At 36.1% G+C, this 17,056-nt stretch overlaps 1 protein-coding gene across 2 annotated transcripts in view; it reads left to right on the top strand.

Moving 5' to 3' along the window:
* The window catches only part of CDH8 (cadherin 8), a gene marked incomplete at both ends in the record, with an annotated part of 356,696 nt that overhangs the window by 284,727 nt on the left and 54,913 nt on the right, over positions 1–17,056 (top strand). For both annotated transcript variants that reach the window (XM_082677661.1, XM_082677660.1), the window contains 2 exons: positions 711–832; positions 14,668–14,785. In XM_082677661.1, coding sequence (XP_082533787.1) covers positions 711–832; positions 14,668–14,785 — 240 coding nt within the window. The remainder of the gene's footprint in view (positions 1–710; positions 833–14,667; positions 14,786–17,056) is intronic.

Genomic DNA, 17,056 nt, shown 5'->3' with positions numbered 1-17,056 from the left:
ATTTTTTAAATTTAAGGACTTAAGGCTTAAGGATTAAGGTCTGTGCTACTGGAATTGACCTGGAAAGATTAAAAGATTATTATCTGTTTACACTGATGAAAATCTTTATGAAAATGACATATTAAAATAACTTGGGCTTATCTTACCCAAAAAGATCCCAAGGTCAATTTTGAATAAAAAATAAAATTCATAAAAGATATGATTCCCTTTCTTTAAGATTATCCCTTTTACCAGTATTAAAGATGCCTTCTCAACAACTGATTTGGTTCTAGCCTTTTTTCAGGTTTTGATGTTCATCTTTAATATATAGTCAGTCGAACAAGTAACAGTGCAGAAATGGGCTGTCTACCCAAGATAAAGAAAGAGATAAATCTTTGTTGCAATACAGCATTCTTTTCTTTTGTACAATGGGCTTTATCAATAAAATAAAGCTTTCTTCATCAAGGAAACCTCTTTTCATTTATTCAGAGATGGTCTTTATCAAGCTAAGCTCCAGCAAATGGTGTTTGGAATAATAATTTATACTTTTTTTTAAGCAGCCAAGCACTTGCTATTTTTCCTTGCTGAATGGTCAGATTCCATAATCACCATGTTGAAAACACCCTAATTAAGGGAAGTTGAAACAGACACACAAGCTTTCAAGAAGAAAGTTGAATTGCACATTAAAATGCAATATCCTCAATGCTGATGTTATTTTTTCCTTCCCATAGGGAACCACAGTCAGATATCCCGAGTACCTGTTGCTATTAAAGTGCTGGATGTCAATGACAACGCCCCTGAATTCGCATCCGAATATGAGGCATTTTTATGTGAAAATGGAAAACCCGGCCAAGTAAATATCTCCATGTTGTTAATGCTGAATATGTTTGTATACAACTGTCTCATATTTGATTAACCTGCATTATAGTGTGCACTTGCATCATTCACGATCTGCAAAGTCATAGGCAAGAAACATCCAAACGGGAACAGAGAGGGAGTATTCTTCTTTCAGAGATGTTCATTCTCTTCCTACTTATGACCAAATTGGCTCCTGAAACGGAATGACTTGCTGTGCCATGAACCCCGAGCCAAAAAACTATCTTAAAATATCTCGGGGTGTGGATGGTCACAGGGGAGGTCTTAGAGTGATGGGGCCAACATTTTAACCTTCAAATGACGGAAAGTGAGGGAAAAGCCCATGGGACGGCATGTTTGTTTCACATCAAATGTAGAAATAACACATGACATTGGAACCCTAGGAAGACCAACTGCAGGAAGTGAATTTTTAAATCTGTAAAGGTGTAGCTGCACTTAGCTAGACAGAATGTGAACGACATGTTTTAGACATGCAAGTGAAGCATCTGATAATTGTGTATCGATGTGTATCGATGGAACTTTTTCCTTTTAAACTGTCTTATGTAGCTTAGATAGGACAATGCAGACACAGAGAGAGAGACGGGGAGAGAGGAAGGAAGGAAGGAAGGGGGGAGGGAGGAAGGAGGGAGAGAGTTAAGAAAGAAGAACGAAAACAAAACCTGCTATACTCTGAATGTCAAAATGGAAATAGTCTATGTAAAGTTCTAAAAAACACAAATGTAATAGACTTATTTTAACAAGGTGCCGAAGTACTGTATGTTTAAGAAATTTATCGTTTTTCAACTTCCTAATTTATTTCTGGATGGTGACATTTTAATTTAAATAAACAGCAGCTGACAGCATGACACTGGAGTTGTTAATCCAACTATTCTTGTGCCTCACGTGGGTGTTAGGAATTCAACTTACTATTTGCCGAGCAGTTTACCTGACAAGAGTCAGATTTCTTCCACCTAAGAAAGGAATAGAACTGTGGCTCTATACTTTTATTTAACTCTTACAAAAGATCAAGTTGCTACTCTCCTATAAAACAGTGGGCATTTTCCCCTAGACTACTCTCCTGTATCTGAAGGATTGGCATTGTTTCCATCTACAAAAAAAAGATACACATACATGTGCACACATACAAAGTAAAAGCTAAAATTCTAATAATAAAATTGAGTAATTTTAAACACTTAGACATCATAAATGTCACTATAATCAAAACATTCACCTTCAGCAGTCATATGCCAAAGGTGACCTCTTTTTAAAAATAATATTCTAACATTAGTTTCAATGTTTCTTAATTTCATCATGTCAAATTGCCCTCTATCGGTCTTATCTTTTGAGTGTTTTTATTTGTGATCCTTTGAGGATGGAGTGTATATATACTTGGCAGCAAATATCATTTAGCTAAGTTGGTGAATGCAGTTGGTGGAGAGAGTCTGATCAAAATATATGCAGGTCAGTTTCAAGGATATGGTTGTGTGGGCCAGATTGTTGCTGGGGTAATGTAGCCAATCACAGAGTTATAAGCCAGACATTTTTGATCATAGAGAAACTGTCAAATGCTTTAGAATTTAAGTAAAACTCCACTGTTCATGCAAAACTCATCACACAAGTTCAGAGAGTCAATGGCATTGATATTTCAAAAATTACACATTGGCTTCACTTGTGATATTGACATGCATGCCTTTGGACCTCCTGGAATCTGGAGGTTTACCCTGTGGATTTTGACTGTTTCCAAGGTTTTAATGATTCCTCAGCAGTTTTTATCCTCCGAAAAAAATGCATTGTTTCATCCCCTCTCCTATGCAAGATCAAAATAAAAAAAAAAAGTTGATTCTTTGTTTTATGATTTTTGCAAATCAACATGAATGACTCATTCTGTGAAAAAATGTTTATGTTGTGTGTGTCCACTGCACTATCTTATCCTCAAATGAATCTATTTAGGCATGTTTATTAGAGTTCATATTTACATGAAGATAATCAGATCTTTGTCTGTTCAGCATAAGTTTTGGACATATAGCTGACTGGTTGATACACACGCAGTTGTTCAAATAGCTCCTGAATTCCTTGAATCCTTTGTGCTAGTCAGAACTCATGTTTGATTCATTATATCATTCCTAAGTCACTTTTAATAGCTCAAGTATCTCATTTTTATATTTAACATTTTCCCAAATTCATTTTTGTTATCCACACTAAATAGCGTTCACTTATATAAGTTCAACATAGATACACTTTCAATCATGTCTCATAATACCATACAAATGGCTGACTCACTTTGAAATTAGAATATTCATTATCACATTCATGCAAAACAAATGTCAAAGACTGAATTAGCACTAAATTCATAGTCATCTCAATATTTTTCAACAATTAATGTCTGCTTTATAACAGCCTCAGAGAAAGGAGTGCAGGTGGCTGTGAAATGTCTAGTTTGCCTGGAAGATATGGATTTAAGGCTAAACTCGAGGGGGTCAGCTTCCTGGGAGATGATGCAGCTGAAAATCATTAGCAATAATCAAGCACAAGCCGTTAAAAAAACTCAATCCGTAAAAAATCTTCTGGATTGAGTGAGGCTTTGTAAAGAGTTCTTTAAAACATCTCACAAAATGAAAACCAGTATCAACATGAACGTAGGGAATTCTACTGCACTTGACTCTTTTCCGCTGGACTCATTTAAACAAAGAGTCCAAAAAAAAAAGAAAAGAAAAGAAAAAGAAAGAAGGGAGGCCACCTTCCTCTAAGATAGATCTCTAGTTCATGGTACATCTGTGTTAAATTGGCATAGCTTTACTCTGAAAGTAGAACTGGAAGTCCTGTCTCTTCCTCCCACCTTCCCACAATTCTGAAGTAAAAGATGACATTTTCTTGAATTGGTTCCCTTAAGAGAGTAACAACCACCCATGACAAAGAGAGTTCACAGTCAATATTATAAAAACTCAACGGGAATCCCTTTTGATTAGAATCCTTTTAAATAATCCCTCCACTTCAGAATTAGATGCTGATGTGGTATTTTCTGATGGCTAGTTACTCTTATTTAAAACAATTTTCCCCCAATAGTTACAGGTAATTTATCTTAAGTTAAAAGTTATAAGGTGACGTATACCTTTAGTCTCCAATTCAATAATGCCATGATAGAGTCATTTACAAATTACTTGGCCCTCAGTTTAACAGGATGAATAAAAAGATTCTCTCCACTTGCTCCTCTTTAATGGCCAAAGCAGAAATGAGCGTATGGGTTGAGGATTTCAAAATTAGAAGGCAAGCTATCTGAAAGTTCATGTGTCTAATAGGATGATAGGTTTTGATGAGACAGTAGATATTTGTCAAACACAAACTGTATGCCAAGACTTGGCTGGTACTGGGAATTTAGTGGCAGACAAACATCAGTCTTTTTCCCTCATAGAGTTTTCCCTCTGGTAAGCACTTGAGAAAATTAGATGTGGTAGAATTGCAAGAAAATACCTCAAATCCTCTGGGCAGAAAGGAGGTTGAAGAGGTGAGAGGAAATGGAACTATCTTAATGAAAAGACCGCTTAGTATAGGACACATTCCACAAGAGATAGGAAACATCTATCAAGTGCTGAAAAGCAGTCAGCTGGGGATAAACCAGGTTCTGTCTGAAGAGAATGGTACTCTGGTGGGATGGGTGGAGGACCAGGTAACAGCTCCTTCAGGAGAAACCAGTATCTTCCTTCACTATGATAACACCATACTCAAAACCAAACATGAAAGAGAAATAGAGAACGTCAGTGACCAGTGTTGGACAGAGGGCCTTCCATAACTCTGTCCTACATCTTGTCTCCTCAGTAGGGTCTTTCTAAGATTTCAGGTGCTTACCTCTTGCTTACCATACATACAGAATTAGGGTAATGTGCTCCAGATGGTTCACTGACACAGGGACTGAACTGAAAATACTGTGTTTCCAGGGGTGACTCAAGGCCTCTTGTTTAGTCTCAGAGAATATTTATTGTTTGAGAATTAGTTAGCAACCGACCTCTTCAGCTATTTTTCCTTTAGGAAGGAGCTTCCCCTGTTACTATAAATAAATCTAGTGGAGTATAATTTGAGCTTCCTCACCATCTGTAGAAGTCGAGATGTTCTACTTAGCATCAAGTTAATTACGTCGGGTTAAAAACATACCTTGGTTTATCTCTTTTAATCCCTTCTATCTCTGACCAATACTGCAGCAATATAAAGTTTGCTTATCCTGGGAATATCACAGGTCAAAAAAGATAATAGCCCATACTTACAGATACATATCTAGCCAATGCTTGTCATGTAGTAATGGATATCCACAAAATTTTAGAATGATTCTGATTTAGCAGTGACAAATATTTCAATAATTAGTTTCTCAGATATTACCATGGAAACACTTGTTTTATTCACAGACACAGAGTGCACAAATGAAAAATCATTTATTTATTGAACAGTATTTATTGTGTATCTACAAGATGCTAAGTATTGTAATATGACCTGGGGAGACAATGTGAAAAGAACAAAAAAAGTGTTCTCTCCAATGGAACTGAATGAGGAAGACGGATAATAAAAAAACATAGAATGAGTCAATAATATAAATTTTGAAAACTGAGTTGAAGAAAACTACACAGTATAGACAGAAGAGAACAAAGAAAAAGCAGAGATCTACTTTACGTAGTGTTGTAAAGAAAGTTACTTTTTAAAGGGATATCATTTAGGCTGAAACTGAACAAAAATGAGAAAGGGTAGTCATACAAGAAGTGGAAACAAGAGCCTTCTAGCCAACAGAATAAGCTTGTGCAAAGACCCTGAAGGGAGAAAAACGTTGGTTTATTTGAAAAATTGAAGACATCTGTGGCTGAGTATAATAAGAGTAATAAGCAAATGTAATATGAGTGTAATAAGCAAGAATGAAATTGGACAAAAAGAGTATTATGTTTGAATAAAATCCATATACACACATGCAGACGCGTGCACCTGCAATTAAACAGGAAGAGCATGTAGAAGGTTGTAATTGCAAAAGATAATGGTAGCCTGGCCTAAGGTGCTGGCAGTGGAGGTGGAGAGACGTGACTGGGGAGGCTGCATGCTTCCATGAATGAAATAATACATACAGACATCTAACATGCAATCAACATCACCGTTCTGGGAGTTTGGTGTTGCAATGACATTTTACAGATATGGGGGCTGAGGCTGATAAAAGAGTAAGGGTCTTAACTAAGGCCATGAAAAGTAGGAAAGATGGGCTTCAAAGTCTATTCTTGGAGGTGCCCCAGTCCCTGTACTTTCTAGGATTTCACAATGCTTCCCAAGGAGCAGACTTTGAAATGCCATTGCCTGTGTGACACACTTTTTAGAAAAATAGTAATGAGAATAAGATTCTGATCAAGAGTGAGCACTTTTCAAAAGAAAAAAAAAAAAACAAACTCCTGTGATCAATAACACACTCTATTCAAAAGCATTCCACATAATAAGAAAAGTAGAATTATCCCTTGATAAATAGCAGCAGTAAACGAGTTTGCTACCATATTTATATGTATTTTTAGTTTCTGTTGGTCTTTTTCTAACAAATGTGAAACAATGAAATGAAATTATGGCATTTTATAACACTCATGAAACAATAAATATAGGAGACTTAATTTTAACTTTCCTGCCGGAGGGCATCTTTCAGGATCTATCTGCATACACAAGAGAGAGACAGGATTGATTTTAGAACAGATGAAATTGATGGCCTCAACAAAATGCATAAAATATGATTTTCATTTTACTTTAGGTGAAGTAAGGGGAAGGCAGATTAGTGGAATGTATAAAACAATATTTGAAGAATTCACATGTAAAAAAGCATTTCAAGAGAATCACTAATAGAAGTATAACTTTTAGAGTGCAATTTTGACAGGGGAAAAGCTAAAAGAAAAAGGCAAAAAAGTTTAAAAAAACTCAGAATTTTTGAAGGTTTGAAGGTTTGAAACTAGCACAATCTAAGTCTGAGTCACAGCTCTGCCATTTACTAGTTTTGTGACCTTGGGTCTTAACTGCTGTTAGTTTAAACTCTCACATTTTAGAAATATCTAGCTCAATATCAAGTGCTCAATAAATAATTGTAATTATTAGTATATATTTTAACTAGTTTCATAGTTTCAAAAGCAAAATATTTTACTAGTATTGTCTTTGTTGTTTTTATTGCTGTTATTGTTATATATTTATGATCCTTGATTTGGAGCAAAACACTATAAACAATGCCTAAATGGGTCAATATAAAAGAGGACAGTCTATTTCCCTGTATTGGAATAACTCTTCCTCTGATAATTTCCAAGTGTATTTGTCAAGAGTGAAGAAAGGGCTTGTACTTCATTCCTCCCCATATGAATTTGTGGGCTAATATAATTATTTTTTTTTAAGTACAGCAGAATCAACTTACAGGAACACATACAATCTAAATCTTTTTTGAAGTCATGTTTGCAGCCTCTCTATGCTTTGACTGAACCTCTTGTGTGATTCCAAATCCACATGCTTTATTCTGGCCCTTCGCCTAAATATTAGGATTGATGATCCACAGAAGAAACAATGGTATAAAGGATTGTTTACAAATCTTGGGTCGTTACTGACTGATGTTCTCTCTTCATTTTATTTTCAACCTACAAGTTAGTAAATAAGAATTTAGATGGAAGCGTGGTATGCACATGTGCATGCTTGTTTTTATTTGTTCATGGAAGCCATGGTGATGAGCACGTCTTTTTCAAGAAAGTAAAAATGACACTAGCTATGAGGAGGTTTTAGTCATATTAGGCTTTGTGTTAGTGACATAAATTGGGTAAGATCTGGTACCGAGAGAAGCTGATGTATTGTTGGAAGGGCAGAGATGCAAATGGAATTAGTGCTATAACCACCAAGCTATGTAGAGACAACACCTTCAAAAGGAGATTACAGAGGTCTCCGGGCCTTTAAGACTTATATTCTAGAGGGTAGCGTGTCTTAAAGTGACAGCCTGAGAAACACTTTTAGGGTATAGCATGTCAGTATATGGTATGGTGTGTGGTGTGTCTGGGTGTGTGTGTGCGCATGTTTTTCCCAATAAGATTGGGAACCACTGTATTAACCGAAATTAAAGAACATTATCTTCTACTGGTTTTGTTTCACTGTAAGATCCCCTTGCATTTATAAATACATATGAATCCCCAAAGGGCTAGAACCAAATGGTCTTGGGCATTTACCAAACATAGCTGATTATAAAATCTTTTGAATTTCCCTCAGAGAAAACTATACAACTAGTGGCAAATGGAAGCCAGCTGGAAAAATCTTGCTTAAGAAGAATAAACAATAGGATGCATTTTCAGCCTAGGAAGTAATGTTTATGGTATTAATGAGGCATCAGGAAATATTCCTGTGAAGTTGTGTAGTGGAAGATGGAGAGGAGGTAAGACTAAAAAGGCAGTTGAGACTTCTAAATTGTGTTAAAAACTGTGGACTTTACTAATGAGGTTTTCAAAGCACAGCAAGTGATGGAGTAATTTTTCAAAAATATTGATCATTTCAGAGATGCACGAAATACAGATGAAATATGCAGAGACAAGCAAAAGAAAATAAGAAACAGGAGAAACTGGAAAATTCAAACTTTGTGTAAATACATCCTTTAAGAGTCCTTGCTTTGTATCATTTTACCTTAACTTAGTTACAGTAAAGGGAAAGGGACTGTAAAAGAACGAAACTGAGGAAAATGTCAGAAGTTCTGTGGTGGATTAATGAAGGCACAGGCCCCAGATGTCTACCGAGAGGACTGAGGACTTCACTTAGTGTTTAAAAGAAACATATACAATCTAATCTACATTCTCCTGTTGTGTTTTCTATAGGTCAGACCTCTAAGATACATGCTCTAAGTAGCCGCCTAATACTTTTTAAAGACAAAGACATATTCATGCAAAGAAACGTGACATGGGACAACACTTTGGGGAGGAAAAGAAAAATCTTGATAGAAACTGGATTGCCTTACAAATCATAAAAAAAGTATCCAGGAACTGTCCATTAAATGGATATGAGCAGTGCTCAATTTGAACTATGTTACACAGTTTTGAAATAACTGAGGATAATTGGGTCATGTGGGTTTTCATATAGTTTCCTCAAATTCCTGTATGTCCTCCTTTTTCAATGTTATCATTGGTATAACTTGATTTCTCTTGTAGACAAAATTTGTATTTGCAAAGACCGCTCTTTCAGGGGATGGCTCTTAGCCTATTTTGTTTTGTTCCCTTCAGTTATGGACACCATTGATAATCTGATAAAAGCTCTGGACTTTTCCTTCATATATGTGCATATATAAATAATTTCATACAATTTTACTTTCATGTATCATCTTTTCCTTCCTCAAGTTGAAGACTACTGCTCTAAGAAATAGAAGCTAGTATTTCAGGAACGTTTACATTGGTAACCAGAAATAAACTATCAATAATAGGCAAAAGAATGAATAGAAAACCAAATGTTAACATTGGTAACCAGAAATAAACTATCAATAATAGGCAAAAGAATGAATAGAAAACCAAAAATTATGCTGTACTGCCTTTGATGTCTCCTCACTCACTCTCTTTCTACCACCTTCGAAATCAAAAGGGAACCTTAATATCCATAAAGCAAAGTACCTGAATGTCAAGAATGGATAAGTTCATCTTTATGCACTCTCCAAAATATTGGAAGTCTAAGCCCCAATTTAACTAAGTACACATGCGGAAGATATGAATGCCAACAAGATTTTGAGGCAGTCTGACATGCGGAGCAGGAAGATGTAGGGAGTTTGTTACCTAATTTACTTGGGATCAGATGTTACAATGTCTTTGATGCACTAGCGTTCTGATAAATCTCTTCATACCTACCTCTCAAAGTTACATAAGAATTAGTAGTGATGCTAAAACATGCCTGACATGATTATTTATTCATCCATTCATTTATTCATTTAGACAATACTTATTAAAAAGCTACTATGTGCCAGACACTGTTCTAATAGCAGTGAGGGGGGGGAACCCAACTCATCATCTAAGAACAAATCAATGAACAATAACTACAGGAACTCACAGGGGATATTCTAATAGATTCCAAGAGAGTTTTAAGGTTGTCAACAGATCAGATAATCAGAAATGTGTTTGTTTGTTGGCTGCTTGCCTTTTGAAAAGTTAATAATGACAGTGAAACCTACTACTATTAACTTCTTTTGAGTTACTATAAAAATCTAAAATAATGTTTAATAAACTATATTAATTAAAGCGACCTGAGGTTTAGCATTATTGATAAACAATGAATAATTTTTTAAAAAAGAGTCAGAATTACGATATGGCCGACAGTTCTAAAAAAAAATTTCTTTTCAGTTTTACGCTTAGGAAGGTCATTTGATTTCAAATCAGTACTCTCAAGAAATAGATCAGAGTCTGCTCCCATGGAAATTCAAGTATGGCCTTGAAATTCATTTCCTTATGCCCGATCTCAGATATGCTTTGTTTTTCTGATAGAGAAGTATATTAGCTTTTACCTTCCCTTGAAATTAATCCACAATGAATTATCAAGCGTTAGATTTTTCAACTGCATCCTAACTTTATTGCTAGAAAGGAAAATATTTACGCTAAATGCTGTATATTTACTAGTAAAAATCTATGACCTCTTCAGAAATTTTGATATCATTTTCATGAAATAGTTGTCCAATTACTTAAAAATCAGCTGATGTCCAAGTAGCTCACAGTGGGAAATGCATGCAGTTTTCATTTGCCATCAACTCAGTGTACCTATAAAATCTGCTTGTGTGGAGGTGCACTTCCTTGAATAAATCTATTCTTTTTCTCCTGTTGTTTAAAGCCAAATGTGTTCAGATGTCATTACATCAATGAAAATTTCAGCCTTTTAAATGTGGGTAACTTAACGCATTTTAATAGCATAAAGTCCTTCAAGTGATCTACCAGGCATCTACTCTCAGAGAAAATGATCAGACAGTGGCCACTGCATTAAAATAAAATGAAGTGTCAAAAATGGTTTAAACCAAAGTCTTAACCATAGCTAGTTCATAGGATATTTGGAAGTTAATTTAAAGATTCACCATTTCATCACTTTTTTCCCAACACGTCATGCACTGATTTTGATGTAAACTTGACAGTACAAACTCTTCTAATGAACAGTAATAAGAGACCTATGGACACCAATCTTCTCCCTTGACTCAAAAGAGTGGATCCCAGACTTAAGCATGCATCAGAATCACCTACAAGACTTTAAAATGCAGATTTCTAGGCCCTGTCCCAAGACTTTTTGGTTCAGCAAGCTCAGAAATTGCATGGCTAACAGATTTCCTGACTTAAATAAATGGTGGAAAAAATATTTATTGCAGATGTAATATTTAGACCAAACTTCTGAGATGTGGTATGACAGGTGATTATACTCATTTACTTCAGGTAAGCTAAATTATTGCCTCTTTTGTTTTGGTTGTGAGAGCGTAACATGTAGATTCACTCGCCAGCATGTATGAGTCTTTTTCATGCAGATGACTTAGAAATGGTATTGCTTGTAGGAGCTCTAGCCATTAAATACACGTTAAGAATGCTCTTAATTACGAATGATTCCCACCCCAGAATACAAGACATCCTCTTTTTTTTTTAGCGATGTTGAGCATCTTTTCATGTGTTTTCTTTAAAATATCTTTATTGGAGTATAATTGCTTTACAATAGTTTGTTAGTTTCTGCTTTATAACAAAGTGAATCAGCTATACATATACATATGTTCCCATCTCTCTTCCCTCTTGCATCTCCCTCCCTCCCACCCTCCCACCCTCCCTATCCCACCCCTCTAGGTGGTCACAAAGCACCGAGCTGATCTCCCTGTGCTATGCGGCTGCTTCCCACTAGCTATCTATTTTACGTTTGGTAGTGTATATATGTCCATGCCGCTCTCTCGCTTTGTCACAGCTTACCCTTCCCCCTCCCCCTATCCTCAAGTCCATTCTCTAGTAGGTCTGTGTCTTTATTCCCATCTTGCCCCTAGGTTCTTCATGCCCTTTTTTTCCCCTTATATTCCATATATATGTGTTAGCATACAGTATTTGTTTTTCTCTTTCCAACTTACTTCACTCTGTATGACAGTCCCTAGGTCCATCCACCTCACTACAAATAACTCAGTTTTGTTCCTTTTTATGGCTGAGTAATATTCCATTGTATATATGTGCCACATCTTCTTTATCCATTCATCTGTTGATGGACACTTAGGTTGCTTCCATGTCCTGGCTATTGTAAATAGAGCTGCAATGAACATTTTGGTACATGACTCTTTTGAATTATGGTTTTCTCAGGGTATATGCCCAGTAGTGGGATTGCTGGGTCATATAGTAGTTCTATTTTTAGTTTTTTAAGGAACCTCCACACTGGTCAGAATGGCCATCATCAAAAAGTCTACAAACAATAAATGCTGGAGAGGGTGTGGAGAAAAGGGAACCCTCTTGCACTGTTGGTGGGAATGTAAATTGATACAGCCACTGTGGAGACATCCTTTCTTTGTTTGCTCTTTTTCTTCACATGCGCTCACACACTTCAGGAATGATTTCTTCAACAGGTGCACTTGGGAATAGAAGTTTGTTTTTTTTTTTTTTTTTTTTTTTTTTGCGGTACGCGGGCGTCTCACTGCTGTGGCCTCTCCCGCTGCGGAGCACAGGCTCCGGACGCGCAGGCTCAGCGGCCGTGGCTCACGGGCCCAGCCTCTCCGCGGCATGTAGGATCCTCCCGGACCGGGGCACGAACCCACGTCCCCTGCATCGGCAGGCGGACTCTCAACCACTGTGCCACCAGGGAAGCCCTAGAAGTCTTTTTGAAACAAAATTGGGTAAAGGGAGAAGACGATGCTACATGTGCTCACAAGGAACTTTCCCCCCTTTGTTCTTCATAACTGCCTAAAAGAAGGCTCAAGTCAAATTATTCTGTTAAATATTTGTACATGTAGGTTGTCTATAAAAGAGTCATCTGTGTTTCAGTTTTTCCCCTTGTACTTTAATTCTTTCTTCTTTATAAAACTAGAAGCCCAAGGAATCTCTCTGCACCTAAATGTCAAGGCAAATATGCTAGCTGTTTAGATATAGTAAATATAATTGCTTTCCCACCTAATCTGATGGAAGCGAGGCCCGTTTGTGTAACATCTAAGTTGTTACACTTATCAATGTGCTATGTCATGAATAAATGGTAGTGACCTTAAGAAAAAATAATAAATAATAATGATGATGACTAATACTCATTGAACAGTTACTAGGAACCAGACACTGTATTAACAGATTGACATGAATTTACATAAAGAATTAAAACGACCCTAAGAGAAAAGTATTCTTTTATTTAAAATTTAGAAATACTGAGTTTCAAAGAGTTAAGTAAATCCCTCCATTTCATGCAATGAGTAAAGGATAAGGCTATGACTTCTGTCAAGGCAGCTCAGAGTCCATCAACTTAATGACTATCTCACTGTCTCCACCATGAGTTATATTTTGTGCTATTTTTTGTTATATTGTTACTCAAGCTAAGTACAGTTATAAGACATTTCACAAGGTCTTTAACAGGAGTAAAACACCTACAAAGTAGGAATATGTTCCATTTACAAAAATGGAGAAATAGAAAATGAGAGAAGTTATTTCATTTATGCCCCAAATAACCTTGATGCACTGCTTATCGTATAGCATGTGGGTGATAACAATGCAAAACTTCACAGCTATTGAAAATGTTCTTAAATTGTGGTGATATCTTATTTAGGTGATAAGTTACAAGGCAATGATGTCTCTTTCTCACAAAGAAGTGATCCATTTTTTTCTCTTTAATGACACTGACAAAGTTCAGTGGCACATAATTGTTTAAACTGACACAACATTAGGCATCATAATTCTCTAAATTTCACAAACCTGAGAGTACTTCCCTGTTAATTTTTTATGGTAAATCTGATTACACCCTTGACTATCATGCTTCATAGGCATTTTTTTTTGGTAGAAATTATGTTGTAACTATTTACAGTAGTAGTTTAAGCTATAATTTTTACTACATTAGCTGTTACCCAGTGTTTCATATGGAAGTTATTAATATCACAGACTCATAAATATGAATTATTAAGCTAATTCTCTGACATCCCAAGGAACAACTTAGCACTAAGTTAATGCAGCTTTGCAACTGAAATAAGCACATTCAACTGGCACCAATTCTGAGTATGTGTATCTATCCAAACAGTTCTCTGCATGGTGGTAATTCTTCTAATCCCTATAATTTATTCATCTCAGGATACACTCCAAAGCATTGTTTGCATGTGTTATCCACTAGCTTTAAAAACAGTATTCATTATTGGGAGGGAAGAGATGCAACCCTTCAGAAAGGTTTGTGGCAGTGATGTTTGTGCCGAGGAACATTCTATTTGCAAACACTTGTAACCTAATGAGTAAAATGAAAGAGGAGTTGTGAGGATTCAAGATTTAAGTACTTTACCTCCAACATCCTCCCAAGAGCCACACTACAATCACTGTAACAATCCCAGATTTCATTCTTGAAGCCCGTACATACTCAAAGTGGAAAGAAGCCTGTAATTGCCCAGTGGAATTTTCAAATACCCTTAAATTTGCCATTTCAAGCCACAGATACCAAATGGACACAAAAGTAGTGACCCTAATTTTCATCAGTTTATCAAAGCTAGGTTTTAAAGTGATGAATGTTTCTCCTTATTCTTGGTGTGAACCATCCATAACAACTTAAAAAACTGAAAAATATTCCTTGGACCAAAGTATCACTCTACTAAAGGAATGTCACTCAGCTTTTAAAGGCAGTGCAAGCCCTCTGATGTCATCAGAAGTGCTGACGTCAAGTTTTATGTTACAGGTCATTCAAACAGTGAGTGCCACGGACAAAGATGAGCCCAAAAACGGACATTATTTCTTATACAGCCTTCTTCCAGAAATGGTCAACAATCCGAATTTTACCATCAAGAAAAATGAAGGTAAATACATTAGCATTGTGAAACAGGGTAGAATATACATTGGAAAATAGGATGTGATTTCATAATATGACTGAAAATATCAAGTAAAATAATTTTTCTTCACTATGAGCAGTTGAAACTTAGCTTATCAGCCTAAAGCCATGGTAATTACATCACTTCCTCTTTCCAATATTGAAACAATAGATAAGGGAATTGTGAATGTGCAAGTTAATTTTATCCCGGGGAATACCTCAATCACCTTACTTTAAAAAAAAAACGGACAGTAAGATTTAACCCCTGTGAAAGTTCCAGTAATTTTACTGAGATATCTGATGTTATCCAAGTACATTATACCGAGATATCTGATAGAGGAGGGGCTGGCTTATACTTGGCAGTTGTTAAGTTTTAATTGAATGTTTACCAAGTCTTTAGGGAAAGCCTATTCTAATTTCATCTGGTTTGTGGGTACACATTAGAGGTATTTGTCTTAAGCCTGTACCAACTTTGACAATAGCAATTAGATCAGAAAATCCTTCTTGAAGGACACTCCTTATCAGTATTATTTTGGAGCTAATATGAACTGATTTTCTTGTTAAGTCTTTTACTCACAGAAAATATTTAATGCATTTCATTATTTCTTGAGAACCAAGCTCGGGTTAACCATTTCCCTTAACTCTTGTCTATTACATATGAAGGTCATAGATCATTTAAAAAAGTCTATCTCATCTGTGCGTTTTTCTTTACTAAGCTGCTGTACATTTAACAAGGATTTTTAGCTGTCTGTTTTGGCTCAGAAGTATTTAAGCCTTAGTTTCAGCTGTTTTAGAATGATTAGCAGAATAAATGTATCATCTGGGGCTGTCTTCTGGCTTTACTATAGGCATGTGTTTAGATTTATGAATGGTCTATATAAAAACTATGCTCAATCTGAAGAGTAAAATTTGGCTCATGACATTTGGTTCATTTTCTCTGTTCTGTTTCAAGGAGGTAGTGAGTTTTGGTAAAACTTCCTTTATGAAGTGAAATAACATTTTCTGGCTCTTGTTAAATATATTCTGGCCTTACCCTTTAACAAAATGCTACTTAGTTCTTTGGGGATGCATCACAGAAAAGGAAATGAGAAAGCTATGATATAGATATTACTCATTCAGCTGGCTTCCACTATTATAAACCTTAAGGAAATGAAATCTTGATCTTTCTCCTCAATAGAGGAGTTACAAGTGTTAGCCTCCCTGAATTAGGAGCTCTAATCCAAGTACATTGTCTTTGTTTTTTGGATAACGCCGCCAACATTTCTTTTTTTTGTGGAAGCCCCGTGACCACGCCTAAGATGAGAGCCCCCTCGGCAATTCCAAACTGAGCTGAAAGTCTGTGCAGAAGTGTGAGCCATGCTTACTTTGATTGTGAGCTCATAGGTACTAGTCATTATTTTTGCATATCAAATGCCCTACATTTAAAGATTCTCTGGGAAGAAGTATTTTCCCATCCCAAAGGTCTGAGCTCCTTGGCGCTTTCTGTGCATTCTGCAATTTCAAGATGTGCCCATTACAGGTATGGCCCGTCCAAGACACGGCGTAAACATATGCTGGATGAATGAGAGGTAGTTACTGGGTGCCTGTGAAAGTGTAGTTTTGTACTATATTTATTATGCCCTAAACCCTTGAAAGAGGAGATTTGAGTCCTACAGTGGATGAATTTCAAGTGTTTTCTCTACTTTTTTAGAATTAGTACGAAGTAAAAGTTTGTACACCTAGGAAAACTCTTTGTGCTGCAACCCACATTTCAATAAACCCCGTAGTAGAATATTTAAGGCATGTGGATTATCTGTTTTATCTTGAAACTAGAAAATAGGATTTAAGGTTTGACTTACCTCACAGGTGTGTGTGTGTGTGTGTGTGTGAAATAATTGCAAAAAAAAAAGCTAGGTATCACAAAATGGACAGAAAGAACACTCTCTGTGCCATGACTGTTTATTTAAAATTATGTGTTGATTTATTTTGCAAAGAGTGACCATATATTGTCCCAAATGGGATATTTTTTAAAGTGAAAGGGGTTGCTATTTATATTTATGCCTAGAAACACCATAAACCAGGACAGTCTTGTGGAAACTAGGACATATGTTCTCTGTGATTTTGGATTTAGGATCCAAATATTCAACATCTCCATAGAATTAATCATGAACACAGGTCTCTGGAACAGATATGTCAAGTTTATACTCTATCTCCCTTTTCCTGGATCAGAAATGCATGAGTTTTGTTTCACTTTTTTGGCATCTGGATAGTTTCCATGAAA

Source organism: Grampus griseus, assembly GCF_964374135.1.
Source record: "Grampus griseus genome assembly, chromosome: 19".
NCBI classification, from domain to species: domain Eukaryota; kingdom Metazoa; phylum Chordata; class Mammalia; order Artiodactyla; family Delphinidae; genus Grampus; species Grampus griseus.
This window is presented reverse-complemented; position numbering and strand designations above follow the sequence as displayed.